Source organism: Molothrus ater, chromosome 27 (assembly GCF_012460135.2).
Source record: "Molothrus ater isolate BHLD 08-10-18 breed brown headed cowbird chromosome 27, BPBGC_Mater_1.1, whole genome shotgun sequence".
NCBI classification, from domain to species: Eukaryota; Metazoa; Chordata; class Aves; order Passeriformes; family Icteridae; genus Molothrus; species Molothrus ater.
Genome location: NC_050504.2, coordinates 199,830 through 216,539, shown reverse-complemented (window position 1 = coordinate 216,539; position 16,710 = coordinate 199,830). Strand labels below are relative to the sequence as shown.

The window sequence follows — 16,710 nt, the reverse complement described above, 5'->3', positions numbered from 1 at the left end:
TTCCGGCGCTGGCCGGCCCGTCATGGCGGCGCCCAGCGAGGCAGGGGAGCGGCGGCCTTTCGGGAGGCGGCTCCTCACCGACCCCTCCCGGCTTTTCCAGCACAACGCCTGGTGCGTGAGGGCTGCCGCCGCTGCCCGCTCTAGACCCCCGTGAGCCGCCCAGGGTTCTGCTGCCCTGTGGTGCCGCCCCGCGCCCGGCGGTGGGGTGGGGGTGGCTGGGGCGGGCTCGCCGTCGTCTCTCCGATTTGCGGTGTCTGTGGCCAGGCGCTGTGTAATGGGCCAGTCCCAACGTGCCCGCTCCGTCTCACGGGGCCCTGAGCGCGGTGACTGCCCTCTTCTCCGGGCGCGCCTCGAGAGACACCCTCAGGGCGTGGAGCTGGCTGAAACGGCGGTGGGTGTAGGGCTGGTGGCCGGACAGCGACTGCAGGCCGGGCGGGGACCGGCATCCCCGAGCAGGGCACTGCCCTGTGTGGCCGGTGCTGGTCGGGAGTGCTGGTCTCCGGGGGTCCTGAGCACTTGGAACTGCTCCCTGCGGGGTTCTGGGCCTTGGGGACTGATTCTCTGGAGGCTCCTGAACCTTTGGGATTGATTCCCAGAGTGTCCAGAATCTTCAGGACTGATCAACAGGGAGTTCTGAGCCATTCTCAACCCCTCCTGAAGCAGTAGCATTCCTCAGGCTCCTGTGGTTGTAGCAATTGTTTTATTGCTGTGGTTAATAAATTACCTTCTGTCAGAATATCCATAACCTGATATTCCTTCAGTAAGGTTGTGCCAAGTGTGTGCTTGGAACAGGAGCTCATTGTTTAGATGCAGAAGTTGTTTTAAGTCAGTTAAACATCCAAATTCTCTAATTTGCAGGAAACGGAAGGTATTTTGCATTTTTGGGGTAAATAGATCCACTTTTGGTCTCTGGCTACTATACCATGTTAAGAATCGGGTGTGTTTAATTTGTAATTAAGTAATATTTATATGTGTCAGCCTGTCATTCTTTCTGGGACTATTCTATACAAAAGGTATGTTACAAAAGCATATCCTTAGTTTTCCTGTGGAAATTCTTAGTAATCTGTTTTTTCACAGACTTAATATTTAAGCCTTTGTTTTGTGAGTTAAAATCAGAAGACTGATTCCTTTTGAGACAAGAACTGCTTCTTGAGCCTTGTACTCTGCTTTTCATTGACTTGTTTTAATGAAAAAAGGCCAAGTGAATCACTTTAATGACTGCATAGCTGTGTATGTGCATTGAAGTTATTAATAATTCTTAATGCTTTAAAGCTTCCCGTAATTTTCTCATCATTTGATTTCATTTAACAGTTATCTTCCAAATAAGCCAACTGCCTTTTTTTGTTTTAACTTGAGAAAGACGATGTAGTTTTGTGCTGAGTGCTCTCATGGTTTTAGCAAGGATCTATTCCCTTTAAATTTGACTTGACTGAGCATCCAAAATGGGACAGATTTAGGATCCCTTCTGTTTGCAATTCCATGAGTTCCTTCAGGACTAGGACTTGTACATGCTGACTAGGCTGTTGTGCTGGTGCTGGGCTGGAATTGGGGATCACATCTGCACCCCTGTCCATTTGGAGGGCTCTCCAGACCTTTCTCTTTCCTACCATGCTTAGCTCTAGTTCATCTTATTTTTCACAACAGGGATAATGTGGAATGGTCAGAAGAGCAGGAAGCCAGTGCCAGGAGTAAAGTTCAAGAAAACAGCTCACAACTATTGCCACAAGATAAACAAGGTACTTTTGGAGAGTGTCCTCATGTGAGTCAGCTTTGTGCCAGGAATGGAACAGTCTGGCCAGAGCCACATCACAACATCATCAGTTCCTCTCTTCCCCCTCTCTCAGTCACTAGAAGGTATTAACACAGCTGTGATAATGGGAAATTGAGGAGGAGGAACCTTTCTGTTCTTAATTTATCTCTCTGTGACTCTTCCACCTTCACTAGAGACTCCTGCTGGTTGGGAGGAGTCGGGTTGCGCTTCTCTGTCATGATGTGTGTGTTAAATACTTGTTAGTGTTCGTTGTCAACAAACCTCTTTGAGTGTAGAGTTGTTGCCTCTGCTTATTTTTGCTCTTTAAAGCTTAACTGCTAGTAAGCAGTTTTTGCTGACTTGCTGTGGAGTGAGCCCTGATCCAAGCTGATTTTCTCTTTAAAGGGTCTGAGAAAGTAGTGTCCATATCTCTACGAAGAGATATCCATATATCTACAAAGCAAACAAACCACATGAGAACAATTTAATGAGAGAAAGCAAAAATATTTTATCTTGATTGCTTATCCTCAGATAGACAGCAAAGGGATTCCAAAGTTTGTATTTTGTATGATTTAAAGGATATTTATCAATCCAAAATGCAGAGCTTACTTGTCTCTGAATCAAGCTCAAGGTGCTCAGGTCTTTGGTTAAGTCATGGTTGAAGCCATTCTGAGATGGTTAATAATGCATTTTCTCCACACCTGGTAGAGATCATCTAGTCCCTCAAATGTTGGTGAAGTGGTTCTTTGGTGTGATAAGAAACTTATCTGATGATGATCTTGTTATACCCTGCTGAGCTCTAGGGTGTATCTGCTCCTTCTGTGCAAATTAAATTGAGTGCATCAGCAGTAAGATGATGCTGAGCACTACTGGAACTATTGAGACACTTCCATATAGCTTCCAGTTGTGTTCACAATAGCAAATTTAATTACACCAAAGAGTAACCCTCCTCATTTCTTGGACTCCTAGAGGTATCCAGCAGTTTTCCATTGTGATGCCCATTGTGTTGAGCTCATTTTAAAATCTGGTTAGCATTAAAGGGTGCTGTCTGTCATGCTTTGAGAACCTATATGCAACTAAGAAATTGTGGAGCAATTTGCTGTTGGAACCGTTTGTCAGAGCTCCATGATGTATTTCCCAGACTGAACAATGGAGGCCAGTCAAATGTTGATGGTTGCTGCTCACTGGGAAGCGTGTGGAGACAATGGGATGTCTGGAAAGTAGGGAAAGCAGCCCAGGCAAATCTGCCTGAAGGGTCTGGTAGTTTGAGAATGAGGATGTCCAAGGAGGAGAACAAAGGTAGAATATTGGTCATTATGACTGTATTATTCTGTGGACTACTTGGAGATGTCAGGATTTGCTCTGAAGAAGGAGGGAAGCTATGTGGCTATGTGGACGATGTGTCTCCTGACTGGGAAAAGAAAGAGAAAGAAATCCAAGTTTCTTGGTTTCCTTTCGAGGCTCCATGATTAGCCCCCTTGCAATTCAGGAGGTCCCTGGTTCTCTTCTGGTCTTTTTGAACAGTTACTTTTGTTTGCTCTTCTTTTGCAGAGTGAAAGGGTGAGCATGGGTTTGGCTTTGGGGGTATGCCCTTACAAAGGTGAGCAGGAAGTCAGGAGTCCTTATCAGGAAAGTCTCTGGAGGAATCTGGCTTACACACCAATGGCACTGTGAGCTAATACCCCAAAAATGGCCTGAAACAAGTATGATGTGAACTTTTCTGGCAGGAAGCCACAGTCATATGTTCACTTAAATCTGTTTCTTGTATGATCTTTGTCAGCTGGCCCTTAATTTTTTGTATTAACATTGTTACTGATCATTTATTCAGGGCTTTGAAAACAGCAGGCTCCAAGGTAAATGAGCTTTAAATAAAGCTTCCCCACATGTAGTTTGGAATATGACAGCTCTTCAATAGCATCCAACAGAATTTCACACTAATGCAACAAAGGAAGAGTACAATGTCTTCTTCACCAGTGTAATGTGGCAAAAATATGGGCAATCCAAAATGGCTAATGGCTGGGCTGGAATTTTGTCCCAGTGAGTGTCTCAGGTAAGCATTCCACAGCAGTCGGGCTGTCATGGAATTGTTGGAGATGAGCAGGAATCAGGATCTGTATTTTTGTTGGGTGAAAGAGAGTTTCAGCCTCAGAAGCCTTGCATATTCCTGCTGGTACATGGGAGAAAGAAAGTTTAGGGTAGAGCGAGCAAGGGTTTGGATCAATAGCACTTCTTTCAGCATCAGCAGTCACTGACTTCTTCCATGCAAATAGTGAACTGACCTGGCCCTATTCACTGTCACCTACAGTGAGATCACGGCACAAACTTACTGCTTGTGTCTAATACCAGACATTAAAGTTTCCTTCAGCTTCATGTGTAAGAACCAGGCTTCTTAAAAGGAGAAAATCCTTGTAGTTGAGGTAAAGAGATTATTTTTTATATAGCTGTTTGTGCTGCAGGGATGTCCTACTAAAAATAGACATATGACTGATTAGTGCTTCCTTGTTAAAGCCATTTTTGTCTATATTTCGCTGAGGCTACATATTTTTCCAGGTGTTCTGGGTTCACTTTACCATCTCACTTTGAAACAGTTTTATGTTCTTCAGTAAGACTAATAAATAAACAGCAGTTCAGCTAATAATACCCTACAGTCATTTTTACTCAGTAATGGATTTGTTGCCATCCAAAGACGGTTGAGGAATTACTTGTTATTGGCATGCAATTGGGATTTCTGGCCATGGATGTTAATGTCTGTAGGTGATTTCAAGCACAGGATGCTATAATTAGGCATTAATTCCCAGAACAAAGAACTCATCACATTGATGAAGTCATAGAAAGTCACTTGGATTTGTAGCTTCCCGAGGAAGAAATATTTCCCCCAGACTGTACTTGATCTGAAATCTGTGAAAGTGTGTGGAAATAAGTTTGTAGGTGACTCAAATTTCACTTGATCATGGCTTTGTAAGAGCTATTCCAGCTCCCTGTAATACTTCTCTTGCTCCTGAAATGAACCATTTGATGTGAAAGTGCTGCTGCTCAAATTAATTCTGTTCAGCTTTAGCCTGTCCACCTTAGTTCTCCACTGGTAGTTTAATGCAGTGGTCACTGTTGATTCCCCTTTTTTGTTTTAGTTCATAAATGTGTGATGCTCTGACATGCACAGAACTATGGAGAGTAAAGTTATCTGGACTGGACTCCAGCAAAATGTGGAAAACATGCTGTCCTGTTACCTGCAGGACTGCATAAATTCTAACTGAGCTTCCTGCTAGGCCTGGAGAGTTGACTCATTTTTCAGCTTCTCCACCTGAAAATAAGAGCAGTGTGTTGGACAGGAGCTTTCAGCTCCAGGCAGCTCTCAGAAAATTCCTTAGGAGTTGTGCTTTACACTTAATGTCACCAGGCTCCAAATTAATTGTTCCAGTGAGCTGAACAAGTCAGTGTTAGAGATGGAAGTAAAACCTGGACTTCTTTAATCCAATCTCCTTCAAAGAGACTTTTTCTGTTGTCAGCTTCCTTTAAATCCTACCAGGAGACAGAGTTTCCTCTTCTCTCCTTTCCCTTTTTAAGTCCTAACAAAGTGAGGACATAGGCTGAGTGTTTGTGTAGGATTGCAAATTTAAATAAAGGATTTTCAGTCAACAATGTCACTTATTACAGCAAGCTGGTGCATAGGTACCTGCAGTGATCCCTCACTCTCTGAACTGATTAAACCCTGAGACCTTCTGATTTGATGCCTGGTGATGTTTTTGCTTGTGTTCACAGAGGAATATGAGGTGAATGCTAAGAAATACTGGGATGACTTCTATAAAATCCACGAAAATGGCTTCTTCAAGGACAGGCACTGGCTGTTCACTGAATTTCCTGAGCTGGCACCTCACAGGAACTCAAGCCAAAATGGAGATTCTGTGCATGGATTTAGTGACACAGAAGAATCCAAAAAGGAAGGGCTGGGAAGCTGTGAACTTTGCCATTGCTCATTGGAGACCAGGACAGAGAGACAGTTAAACCTGATAAAAAGCCCACCTGGAGGCCACACAGAAGAGTTGGCTGCACAGAAAGACAGTGAGCCGAGTCAGCGTGATGGGCATTACCCAGGATCAGCTGCATCTTACCGTATATTAGAGGTAAGAGCTGTAAATCAAAGTCACACACCAAAGCCTCTCTTGTGTCAGTGTGACTGGAACATAAAAATGTGTGTCACTGCCAAACAGCAAGGGAGTGGATGATTGCCTTCAGTCAGTAAAATGCAAAAATTAGAGGGTAGTTTAGAACTGAACTAAATCTGTTGGGATTCTTTTGGTTCAGACTCTGAATTAGCAGAGCACAAGAACCATAAGAAGTTTACAAGTTTAAAAGCCAAACTATTGCTATCAGATGTTCAAACAAGCATTTTAAAGTCATCTTTTGAAGAAGCTAATTCTTCTACTCTGTATAAAGCTTTCCCTTCTGTCCTGATTCAGGGCAAATCTGGGAGGAAGCTTACAAAGCAGTTTCTCTGGAAAGCAGATTCAAGTGGCCCCTCCCCCAACTAGTTCAGGAAAATATTTCCCAGGAGAAAAGTGCAAAAAAACTGTTTATTTAACAAGCAAAGTATTCACAGGCATAAAAAACGAATAATACTGAACGATAAAACCTCTCACTGTTCTGAAGAGATGGCACCTTCAGAAAACCCCTGTTGTGGGTTGTAGCTTGGCTCACTCAGCCTGTTATCAGTCCCTCAGTGCTGGAATGCTGCATCCTGGGCCCTGGTGGGCTACAGATGTGTGCTCCCAGTGTTCTGGGGTTTTAGCCCAGAGCAGGGTCCATCAGTTCCAAGGAAAAGAAAAACCACAGTCTGGGGAACTTCGCTACCTCAGCTAGCTAATAACTAAAAGTAAAGGAGAGTTCTCTCCCACTGCCTATCTTGCAGACAACACAATCCATGAGAAGGAACACAGAGCGGGGGGAGCAAGTACAGTTTCTGCAAACAAACTGCACACTTCTCTCCTCCTTCGCTCTTGGAACCAGTCTTAAAGATGCAGAACTTAACATCCAGCATAAACAGAACTGACAAGCAGGGATACAAGCATCATATAGTCACCCTAGGACACCTTGTCATTATCTTCTGCGTGTTTGTGCTGACTACTGTTTGCCTTGGGAGGTGTGAAACAAAGCAATGAAGCCAAGAATATAAAAATGCTCTTGGGTTTGTTGCTTAGGGCCCTTGTGATAACAGGGAATACCAAACTGATACAGGCTTTGTCCCAGAGAAGCTTGTGGCAATTTTAAGTATTAGACGGCTGACAGCTGATTGTGACCTTTTTGCTCTGTCACCTCTAGTTGTTCACTGTAGATATTACTGGATTTGTTTAATACTTAGTGTTATATGGAAGTCCCGCCCTTCCAGGGAGAGTTAGTATGAACTGTCCTGAATTTTTAAATTTAATTTGACACTTTTACAATTTCCTCAGACTACAGTGTTCTCAATGTATGTTCCCCATCTCACCTGAGTGAGCTCTTTAACTAACAGCTGTCACTGCAAACCCTCTGTGGTGTTTTCTGCTCAGTCTGTTTCAATTTTACTGGTTCTTTAAACATTCAGAGGCAAATTCCCTAAACCCAGTTGTGTGAGCCATCATCTCTTCAAATGGGAACAAGCAGAAGGAGTAATTAGAGTAAAGCAAACCTAACTTCCCCATTGCTCTGATTTTCTATGGAAGTGAATGTAACTCAGCCATGGCCTTTGCCCGTGCTTCAGTGACTCATACCGGTTGTTATGCTTGGGATTCCAGCAAAAGCAGCTTTCAAAAGAGTAACAATGTATAGCTTGTTATTAAAATTTTGACAAGAGCTTGCTTAGTGGTTTCCCACGCATGTAATCCTGTTCCTCAGACCTTAACACACTCGGATCTTGCATGGACACTTAAGAATGGTCACTGCCATTCTCAGCTTTACTGATGCATAGTTCTTCGTTACATGGCTTTAGAGATATGATTGAAAATTATCTGCATGTACATGCTGAAGGAATTATTTTCACTGTATACATCTGCTCTGTTTATGCAGGTTGGCTGTGGGGCTGGGAATACAGTCTTCCCAATTTTACAAACCAACAAGTAAGTAGAGACAAGACAAGAGGAAATGGCTTCCCACTGCCAGAGGGCAGAGATAAATGGATATTAGGAAGGAATTGTTCCCTTTGAGGGTGGGGAGGCCCTGGCATGGGTTGTCCAGAAAAGCTGTGGCTGCCGCATTCCTAGAGGTGTCCAAGGCCAGGTTGGACAGGGCTTGGAACACCCTGGTCTAGTGGAAGGTGTCTCTGCCCACAGCAGGGGTGGGACTGGATGATCTTTAACATTCCTCCAAGCCCGCACCATTCTGGGATTCTGTGAAGTAATTCTCAGTAGGCTTTTACCTGCATGAGATACCAGCCTCTGAAAAACAATTGGAAAAATGTTCCATGACGAGCTCAGAGAAAAGCCAAACTCTAATGGTATCTTTGCCATCTGCAGCTTCAGGTTATTGTGTTTTGAGCTTGGAAGCCCTTGGTTTTAGATTTAAAATAAAAAGGAAGCAGTCAGTTCCATATGAAAAGAATGGGCATAAAGGAGCGATGGAATCCACCAGATTTTGCACAAAAACTAAAGCCTAGGATTTCTGGGCTTTGTGCATTTGAAACACTCCTTAATTCCTCAACATAAATGATGAGTTTCTTTGATTTATTGCAGTGACCCAGGCTTGTTCGTTTATTGCTGTGATTTTTCTACAGCAGCTGTGGATCTTGTCCAGGTAATCTCAGTGGTGACTTACGAAGATGTGGGAAGTATCTGGGGCCAATTGCCCATTAACACAAATCTATACCAGCTGCCAGTGACTCTCTGGCTGTGCTGGCAGCTTTCTAGTTTTAGCCAGCCCTGGTGCTGACCCTTGCACTGGGAAATCTGGAAACTGAGCCATCAAAGATTGTAGAAATTAGGGAAGTAAAAGTTCTCAAAATATCACGTTGGCAGCAAACAAGTCAGACAGATTTTCTTCCCCTGTGGTTGGCAGTACTTTTCTCAATACAGTGTTCTTTTAGCTGAGTAACTTGAAAAAAAACTCAAACCTTGAAAACATTCAGGCTATTTTTTAACAGGAACTTAAGCTGGTTTTGGTTTGTGTGTGTCACTGTCACCACAGTTCTGGGAACATGGTCTGATTTCTTCTGTACAAGCACCTGAGGAGGGATCATGTTTGTGGTGCAAGAGGTTGCAGTTTAGTCAAAGGACAAATACCACTGATAAATTTCCGGTCAAGGCAGTACTGAGAATATATGAAGTATCAAATGCAATCCTGAGATGACAGGGGAGCATAGCACCACTATGCTGGAGTCAGCATCCATTTCATCTTCTGTATGTGACACAAGCACTGTTTGTAGAGGCTTCTGCAATCTAGCAGCAGCTAAATCTGATTTTTTAAGGCTGTAACTTTAGGCAACCAAGTTTTATTTTTGGGGTATAGGGAATATCTGTTTGTAGATTAAATGAATATTGATTTCAATGATGCAGAGAGGTGCCCTGATACTCTCCGTTATGTAAAGGTTTCCAATTTATCAGTATAAATCTCTCATTTCTTACCACTGTTAGTGGAAATTCTGACCTTAAAATTGTGATCAACCCTGATCCAGTTTTGCGGGTTTTTTGATTGACTGTAACAAGACCAAAGCTCTTTTTAAGTCTCCTGTGTGTAAATATTTTTTCACATTTCACACCTGTTCCTTGCCTGACCAAGGAATATACCTGACACAAAAGTCCAGTGAGACTGCAACAGAGCTCTGGACACCCCTCCTGATAATGTGAAATTTAAAATACTCTATATAATACTAATAATCCATACAGTCCAGCTAATACTGAGATCAGGGTCTGCTACTAACGTTCTTAATTTCTCTCCCTCAAATACAGAACAATGCAGAATATGATTCTTCTCGCTGCTTTGCATTTGTCCATGACCTGTGCAATGACCAAAGTCCTTTCCCAATGCCAGAGGAGAGTCTTGACATTGTTATTCTTATCTTTGTCCTCTCAGCAATTCTCCCAGAGAAGTAAGTTTTAATAATTCCTTCTGATTGCAGAAGATAATTCTTCTATTACTGGAGTTCTTTAATAATCTCCTATCAAGGAAAATTAAAGTTTGTCCTGTTTGTGGTCCAGTTTTCCACGAACCCTAGCAAACAAAATTTGCAGGTATTCGCTGTTGTAATCAATTCTGACAGAGGACAGGGTGATTTTTAGTGGCTGCAGGTGATCATTGCTCGGATTACTGTTCCGAGCCCCAGCCACACTGAGCACTCACTTTGGAAAGTATTCTGCTGGACTTTCAGGCTCAGAGGGTAGATTAATTTCTAGCACGGGAGGCAGCAAGAAAGAAGGGTTCAGGTTCAGGAAAAATGTAAGGAAAGCGCTGTAGTCTTAGTGTGATAATTGTTACAGCCTACACTAGTCTCTTTTTTTGTTCCCTTTAGTTTTACTTCACAACACTTCTCTTCAAGTTCGCTTACTACTTGTTTTGCAGAAACCAGTGGAGATCCTTTTGTAATCAGTAAGAGAGAGCAATTAATCCCTGCTGTGGCAGGATGTTATCCTTGTAGGAAAAAAAGCATAATCAGGCAATGTCAAAAAATAGAGGCCAAATAAAATGAACCCACCTGACTCTGGGAGAGCTCAGAATGCTGCTGGCTTTGGGTAGCTCTTTACATGAAGTTGAAACGTAAAGAACTTTATTCCATCGTGTTGGAAGGAAAGAAACATGATTTTGTGGCTTATTGAGCGCTCCTGGTTTGTTCTTCTCTCAGAATGCAGTGCATTGTGACCAGACTGAGTCGCCTTCTGAAACCAGGGGGAATGATCTTGTTGCGAGATTACGGCCGTTATGATCTTGCCCAGCTTCGGTTTAAGAAAGGTATTTCCTTTCCCCTGGGAATTCTTGCCCCATCACTAGTAGATTCTGCTTCTCTGAAGCTGTGTCTGCCCTGTTTGGAAGCAGCTCATTAATTCTGCAAAGCACAGTGTGTGCTGGAGAAGGGCCTGTTGTTGGATGGCAGTTGTTGATTTTTAAGTGATCACTGGTAACTGTTTATATCTGTCTTCTCTTAGGTCAATGTCTGTCTGATAACTTCTATGTAAGAGGTGATGGCACCAGAGTCTACTTCTTCACACAAGGTAGGAGGCCAGAAACATGCCTCTGACCATCAAAAAACATCCCTTTGACTCTCTTCCCCACTTCTTGTCCCCGTGCCCTCCTGATTGGCCGCTAGATCTTTTCAGCCTCTTTCTTGGAGCACTGTGAAATGTTAAGTATCTCCCAATTAAACAGTGACCTGGGCTTCTCAGCTTCTGGTGCAAGCATGACATGGTTAATTTCCTTAGTGGAAAATCCTTTAAGAGGAAGACTGGTGTGTTTGCTACCCTGGGAGGGGTGGGATTGGAGGAGCTCTCCTTGTATATTGGCTGCAGATAATGGAGAGAGATGGACACCACTTAGCAGGCCTTCCCTTAATTTTCCTGCTCTCCTATAAGGAAATCAGAAGGGTGTGGTTCAGCATGGAGCTGAGGCAGCCCCTCCAGTTCAGCTGCTGCTTGGTGTTAGCAGCAATTGTTATTCTCCCGTTTATCAGCAGCTGCACTTCCAGTCCCTCCACTACAGGCCTCTGAGCACAGTCAGTTCTAGAGCAGTGGCACAACTAACTGTTCCCCACTGCACAAGTCCTGTTTGGCACAACAAAATTAATGTTTAATGCATGTTTGGTGAACACTTCACAATGGAAAGCATCTGATAAAGAAGCACAAGCTGAAACCTGTCAGACTTTTCCTACAGAAACTCCAGACAAACCACGTGTTCTGGGAGTAAGCTCTGCTGCTCAGTAGGACTGGGGCACTGTGAGACTTACTTGTTTGGTCAGGATTACCTGCCAGTGGAATTGTTGAAGCCTCAAGGGCTCTTAGTGCTTTAATTGGGCCCCTAACAGGGTGTGGGGTTGAGGGATTTTTTTTTTTTTTTCCCAAATTTAACCTTAATGAATCCCATTCCCCTCCAGCCTAGGCAGCACAGATCTAACTGCCACTATTTAAAAGCATAGGTCTGATCCTGTTCTTTGCTCTTGTGGACTCTGAAATTCCTCTGGGCAAGGGGGAAGGAATAGCTCTGTCCCAGCTTGCCAGAAGATGCTCCTTAATTGCTTACTCCAAGCAGTACGCTTATTTGAAACTGCTTCTGTTTCCTCTGTCAAGTCTCTAGTTCTAGATGTACTCCAAATAATTCTTTCCTTCTTTGCTAGAAGGAAAACTTGAAAAACTGTGATGTTAAACTCCCCTAGTAAAGTAGTTGTCTTGTTTGATCATTTCCCTGCTAGGGTGAGACCATGGGTTTCCTCTGGCAGGATACTGATACCTGTGAGCAGGTATCAATAAAAGAAAAGCTATGGTCTCCTCAGTTTCCTTCTCTTTGCTTCCAGATGAATTAGATCATCTGTTCACCACAGCTGGGCTGGAAAAAGTCCAGAATCTGGTTGATCGGCGATTGCAAGTGAACCGTGGGAAACAGATGACGATGTATCGGGTGTGGATCCAATGCAAGTACTGCAAACCCACCACCCTTCAGCCATGAGGCATGTGGACTTTGGGCTGGAGCCTCTTCATCTCCTCCTTGGTGACATGTGTGTGATGCCATTCTGCACACCCATGACCTCAGTGCCTTGTACCATGCCTGGCATCACTTCAAGTGAGTTTTGCTAAGGATCAATGCCCTGAGAGTAGAGCAAGCATTTTAGATGCCATAGAATCACAGAATATACTGAGTTGGAAAGGACCTGTGAAGATCAAGTCCAACTCCTGGCCCTGCACAGGACACCCCCACAATCCCACCCTGTGCCTGAACGCATTGTGCAAACACTTCTTGAGTTCTGGAAGCCTTGGGCGGTGACCCATTCCCTGAGGAACCAGTTCAGTGCCCAGCCACCCTTTGTGGGAAGAACCTTTTTCTGATATCCAGCCTAACCCTCCCTGGACACAGCTGTAGCCATTTTCTCAAGTCCTGTCCCTGGTCAGGAGAGTGAAGAAATTGTTTCCTGCCCCTCTGCTGTCCCTCAGGAGGATGTTGAAGATCCCAGTGAGGTCTGACCTCAGTCTCCTCCAGCTGAACAGACCAAGTGCCCTCAGCCAGTCCTCATATGGCTTCCCCTCAAGGCCCTTCACCATTCTCATGGCCCTTCTCTGGATGGTCTCTAGTGGCCTAATGTCTTTTTTATATTGTGATTGCCCCCAGCACTTAAGGTGGGGCTGCCCCCAAGCAGAGCAGGACAATTCCCTGCCTGACCAGGAATGCTTTACCTAATGCCCCAGGACACCGATGTCCTTCCTGGTGCCAGGACGTGCTGACTCATGTTCAACTTGCCATGGACCAGGACTCCCAAGTCCCTTCCTGCAGCTGCTCTCAGCCTCATTCCCCAGCCCATCCACACATCCAGGCTTGCCCCTTCCCACATGCAGAATCCAGCACTTCCCCTGTTGAACTTTCCACAATTGGTGATGCCCATTTCTCTGATTTGTCAAGGTTTCTCTGGAGGCCCTCTCTGTCCTGGAGAGACTCGACAGCTCCTCCCAGTTCAGTGCAGACAGCAAACTTCCTAAGTATTCCTTCAAGTCCTGCATCCAGGTCATTAATGTGGATGTTGAAGAGCACAGGCTTGAGAAGGGTGCCCTTTAAGTGTCATGCTACTGGTCTGCGTTTTAAAAATTATTTATGGTTTTAACCTAAGAGATGGTCATGGTGTCTTACAGCAGCTGAGCAAGTTGAGTAGCTACTTGCTCATACTCTGGATTTCCACATGAAACAGGAGAGCTCTGACCTTATCTCTGTCTTGTGTACTCTTGTCTTGGCAACAAGCATACAAAGGATAAACTTGCTCTTCTCTGCAACTGCTCGCTGATATGAATCCCTTGGCCAGCTTATCTCATGCAGCTATTTCCTAGTCATTCGGATGTGTGCCAATCCATGAGTTAAAATACATTGATCTGAGGGCAGGAACTGAGACTATGTGAGTCTCTCTGTACCAGCTTTCCCTAGATGATTCAAGGTGTGGAGAAAGCAAATGATGCTGTTCTGCCCTCACTGTCCACAAGGATGCCTTCCCAGGGAATCAGCAAATAATAGCTCAGATGCTATAAATTACTCTCAGGCAGGGTTCAGGTTTTCAAAAGTTTGCTGCTGATGCCAATTTTAGGGCACCTTCAGAGTGCAGCACATCAGAAGCAGCTAACAGGACCAGGGTTTATAAATAATTACCTGCTTTTTCTACTGGCTGCAGCTCCCAGGTCACAAACTACCCTGCCATGGTGATGTGCTAAACCAAAACACCGGAGACACCTTCTTTAATCTGAAATCTCCAGGAGGTTTAATTTTTGCACTCTTGTTTCATTTCTTAAGAGGAAGCCAACACTGTGGCTTTCAGAAGGGATTTCCCTGTCTTTGACAGCAAATACCTTTTATCTCAGCTTGTTTTCTTCTGTTATTTTTAGGGTGTGGTACGACAGATATTAGAATAAGTTTCATGCATTTCAGTGTTGGTTTGATTAATGTAAATCATGCTTGCAAAGACTGTAGCAATGGGGAACAAAGTGACATGGACCCCCTTATGCATCCAAACGAGATTGCTTTATGGTAGAAATTGCCCTTTTTTATACCTTTAATCTCCATCTGACATAACTGAAACCAAACCAAGGCTTAACAGAAAGAGGGCACCCATTGGCTGGCTCAGCTGCAGCGCTGCTGTCTACACATCCTGTCACCCAATCAGCTTCCTGCTCATACACTGTCCACACATTACTTCAGCCAATCAGCTTTCCGCTCTTACACTGGCCATGTGTTCCTTCAGCCAATCAGCTTCCCACTCACACACTGTCCACATGTTCCTCCAGCCAATCACAACCTCGCTTCCAGCTTGACTCTCTCCTCACTCAGAACTGCCTCTCAGCCCTCAACCAACTTCCACCGGTCCGGCCTGCAGCTGTGCCTTTCCCACAGGGCCTTCTGGTGAGCATAAGCCTTAGCAATTTAACAGTTATACCCCCATATCCCGCATCTCCCCGCCTGTTTTTTTTTAATTAGGCAACAAAAACCTACTAGAAAAAACCTAAACAACTCCTAAAACTTTAATAACAGTGACAACAATAATAACTATAAAAACTTTTCAAACACTGTAGCATGCTTATAACATAGCAACTATATGCACATGGGATCAGAATGGTGCAACAAAAGGTCGCACACACCGTAATGGAATCCCCTCTACCTGGTGGCCTGTGGAGACAGAGGCATAACCTCTTCCCCATGTCATTAAGTCCAGGGGTCCTTTCCATTGTCCAGTTAATTTACCATTTATCATTAAATTTTATTTTACCAAAGTCCTTTACCGTTACTGGAGATCTTAGATGAGTCTTTGTGTTGAAAGAATACTGTCTCTCACATGCAGTTTGTCCCATCTTGTCCCAGTTTAAAAAAATTCAGGATGTATAAGGCTTTATAGCTAGTCTGCCATGGGGGCAACTCCAGCTCCCCCTCTTGTTGTTTTTCAAGCATGGTTTTTAGGGTTCTATGGGCATGCTCAGTGATAGCTTGCCCTGTGGGAGAGTAGGGTAGGGAATGCCCTTGTGATGAAACACACCCATTGCTGCAAGAAGTTAGCAGCTCACTCTGAGGTCTGGGCAGGTCCACTGATGGTGTCGGGAAGGCCCGGAGCGGTGAAACAGGTGCACCAGTGCCGAATGGTGTCAAAGGCCTTCTCTCTGCTATGAGAAGTTGCCATTAGGAAATGGGAATAGGTGTCAATAGAAACATGAACATATCTCAAACGACCAAACTCTGGGATATGGGTAATACCAATTTGCCAAATGGTGTTAGCTATTAAACCTCAGGTGTTAGTAACTTCTGCTAAAGGAGCAAGAGCAATCCCACAACAGGAGGGACAAGACAACAGGATATCACGAGCCTGTGAGGAGGTCAATTGAAATTGTTTGCGAAGAGAACGAACATTCTGGTGGAAAAAGCCATGAGATAACTTGGCCTGAGCAAAAGTATTTGGTACCATACCCGTCATCACAGTAATATCTGCATAGTTACTACCTTCTGCAATAGGCCCAGGTAAACCTGTGTGGGAGCAAACATGTAACACATAAAAATCGTGCTGCTGGCTGTTAATCAAAGTCCACAGTAAACAAAAGGTGGTTATTAACATGCTTTAAATAGGAAGATTCTAAACGGAATGCAACATTGGCAGCATATGAGGAATCAGTTGTGATGTTAAGTGGTTCCTGTGGAAATAACTGAAAGTCATATCAGATAGCAGCCTATTCTAAAATTTATATGGAAGCATCTTTTAACATTAATACCCTTTTATGCCACTGGGCAGAGTCACCTCCACACCAAATCACTGGAGTTTTGTTGGTTTTGCTGGATGCGTCTGTAAAAACAGTTGGTCCATTGACAAGGGGTCACGCTGCAGCAACGCTTTGCATACAAGGGGAGGTTACCTATCTCTATCCATAAACAATGGGATAATGGATAGATAATTGTCCAGAAAAATATGCAAGTACAATTTGAAAGTTAGTGTCTTCTGATAGTAACCGTGCAAAATTTCTTGCCATGTCTTTACTTGCAGCTTATGTAAATGGTATGTGGATCTATCTTGGCTGTTGAGAGTTTGTAGTCGCTCTTTGCTTTTCTTATTAAAATTAGAGGACATATTATTAACAGTCCACACAGTCTTTGTTGCTGTGTGAGGTAAGCATAATCATTCTAACACATGTAAAGGGTCTTTATCATTAACAAACCATTGAAACAGAGCAGCAAAAGGTTGACATTTGCTAGCAATTATAACAAGGTACATGGATTAATCAGGATCCCATCTCCAATTTTTTTTTGTTTTCTAGTGCTTGAGCACAGCGTGCAAAAGCAGTTTT

At 43.9% G+C, this 16,710-nt stretch overlaps 1 protein-coding gene across 2 annotated transcripts; it reads left to right on the top strand.

Moving 5' to 3' along the window:
* The first annotated feature begins 20 nt into the window (after positions 1-20).
* LOC118696548 (tRNA N(3)-methylcytidine methyltransferase METTL2-like) lies at positions 21-16,497 on the top strand. Of its 2 annotated transcripts, XM_036398731.2 has the most exons (9): positions 21-111; positions 1,645-1,736; positions 5,510-5,871; positions 7,790-7,839; positions 8,452-8,512; positions 9,664-9,803; positions 10,554-10,660; positions 10,855-10,920; positions 12,213-16,497. In XM_036398731.2, exons 1-9 carry the CDS (start codon positions 23-25, stop codon positions 12,362-12,364), a joined length of 1,119 nt encoding a protein of 372 aa, XP_036254624.1. In that variant the 5' UTR covers positions 21-22; the 3' UTR covers positions 12,365-16,497. The 2 variants fall into 2 exon arrangements, with proteins under 2 accessions (XP_036254624.1, XP_036254625.1); XM_036398732.1 differs by lacking the exons at positions 21-111; positions 1,645-1,736 and adding an exon at positions 1,746-1,854.
* Positions 16,498-16,710: the final 213 nt, after the last annotated feature.